Source organism: Propithecus coquereli, unplaced genomic scaffold (genome assembly GCF_000956105.1).
Source record: "Propithecus coquereli isolate 6110/MARCELLA unplaced genomic scaffold, Pcoq_1.0 Scaffold93, whole genome shotgun sequence".
Classification (NCBI taxonomy): domain Eukaryota; kingdom Metazoa; phylum Chordata; class Mammalia; order Primates; family Indriidae; genus Propithecus; species Propithecus coquereli.
The window spans coordinates 4,410,612-4,412,536 of NW_012155618.1; the positions used below are offsets into that span (position 1 = coordinate 4,410,612).

General features: G+C 31.7%; 1 protein-coding gene across 1 annotated transcript in view; it reads left to right on the plus strand.

Moving 5' to 3' along the window:
- Positions 1–1,925, plus strand: part of GCFC2 (GC-rich sequence DNA-binding factor 2) — a 61,747-nt gene that overhangs the window by 27,651 nt on the left and 32,171 nt on the right. The window contains 1 exon segment of the mRNA XM_012664864.1: positions 151–297. Within this exon segment, the coding sequence (XP_012520318.1) occupies positions 151–297 (147 nt within the window).

Here is a 1,925-nt window from a genome sequence, read left to right on the forward strand (position 1 = left end):
AAAGCATTTCATTGTGACCATGAAAAATTACAAAAACAGAATTTTTGAACTGCAAGGGACCTTGGATCATCTAGTCTTCCTTTCATGCTCTTAACATTTGTAAGGTAAATAAAATGTTTTTTAAAAAATCAACTTTCATATTATTTTTAGGAAAGAGACATAGGTATTTCCCACAGCTGTGGATCTCTAACAGTGAAGAAGTTTGATACTTCCATTTCATTCTCTCCAGTCAATTTAGAAATTATTAAGAAGCAATTAAATACTAGGTGAGTAATATTCATTTTGAAATTTATATTTGTCCTAGGCATTTAATAGTGAAAAAATAGCACTACATTCTTTTAAATTATTAAATGTTAATCTTAAACAGATTTATATATACATACACACACACACACACATTATCATACAACTGATTTTATTTTTGTGTACAGTTGTCCTCCCTTATCCACACTTTCACTGGTTTCAGTTACCCATGGTCAAACTGTGGTCCAAACATATTACGTGGAAAACTCCAGTAATAAACAATTCATCTGTTTTAAATTGCACGCTTTTCTGAGTAGTGTGGTAAAATCTCGAGATGTCTCTCTCCATCCCACCCAGGACAGGAATCACCCCTTTGACCAACATCTCCACGCTCTAGGCTACCCACCTGTTAGTCACTTGGTAGCCTTTTTCGTTATCAGATTGACTGTCGCAGTATCACCGTGCTTGTGTTCAGGTGACCCTTATTTTATGTAATAACGGCCCCAAAGTGCAAGAGTACTGTGCCTAATTTATAAATTAAACTTCATCATAGGTATGTATGTCAAGGAAAAAGCAGAGTATATATAGGGTTTGTAACTATTCACAGTTTTAGGGATTCACTGGGAGTCTTGGAACATATCCCTGTGGATAAGAGGGGCCTATTGTATGTCTTACGTCTTTATAACAGATGTATGCTACGTGGTTAAAATCAGTAAATATAAAATTCTACTTCTTTTACTTAATATAATTATAAGCATTTTTCTACATTATAAAAACTATCATGTTTGTTCATATAGTTGTTATAATTTACTTAAGTATTTCTCTATTGGATATTTGGATTTCTAAATTTTCCCTATTATAGATAATGGTGCTGATAATGAACATATTTTAATTTGTTGCAGTTTTTTTTCTTAAGGTAAATTTCCAGGCAAAGGTCATATTATTATAGCTCTTGGTACAGATTGCCCCTCTAAAGCACAGCTATCTTTTGTTCTACCAGTATTAATATTAAATACTTATCTCTTATATAGTTAGTATTAATTTTAATATAAGTGGTAGTTTCGCTAAAACTAAGTCAAACCTCATCATTAGCAGTTTTGTTTTAAATATTTGTATTTTTTAATTGTACTACTCAGGATCTAGTGTGTACCTCTAGATGTATGAAAGAACAAGTATGATGGTAAAAATTTTATTAGTCCTTATAACAGTTTGACACAAGGAAAGAGTTTGATTCTCCTGCCAAAGCAGGTATTTTTAAAGAACATTTTTATTGCTTTTTAAGATGTATTTTTTATTACCTGAGAATAGGTTCAAAATTTTTTTCCCCATTATCTTTCCTATGAATCAACTTTAAAGTGGCTTCATTCCTTAATCACACTGTAACTAAAATATACTGGCCATTTAAATGAGAATTTGACATAGAAAGGACATTTTGTAGCATTGTATAACAAATTAAATATTTGAAAATCTTTCGATGTACCAGTTTTTAGATACTGAGTTATCTCTGTATTCTAGAGGGTTAGCAAACAACAAGCCCACACTCTGTTTTGGTAAATAAATTTTCACTGGACCACAGCCATGCTTTGATGTTTACATCTTATCTATGGCTGTTTCATGCTACAACACAGAACTGAGTAGTTGTATCAGCAATCATCTTGTCCTGAAAGCCTAAAATATTTACT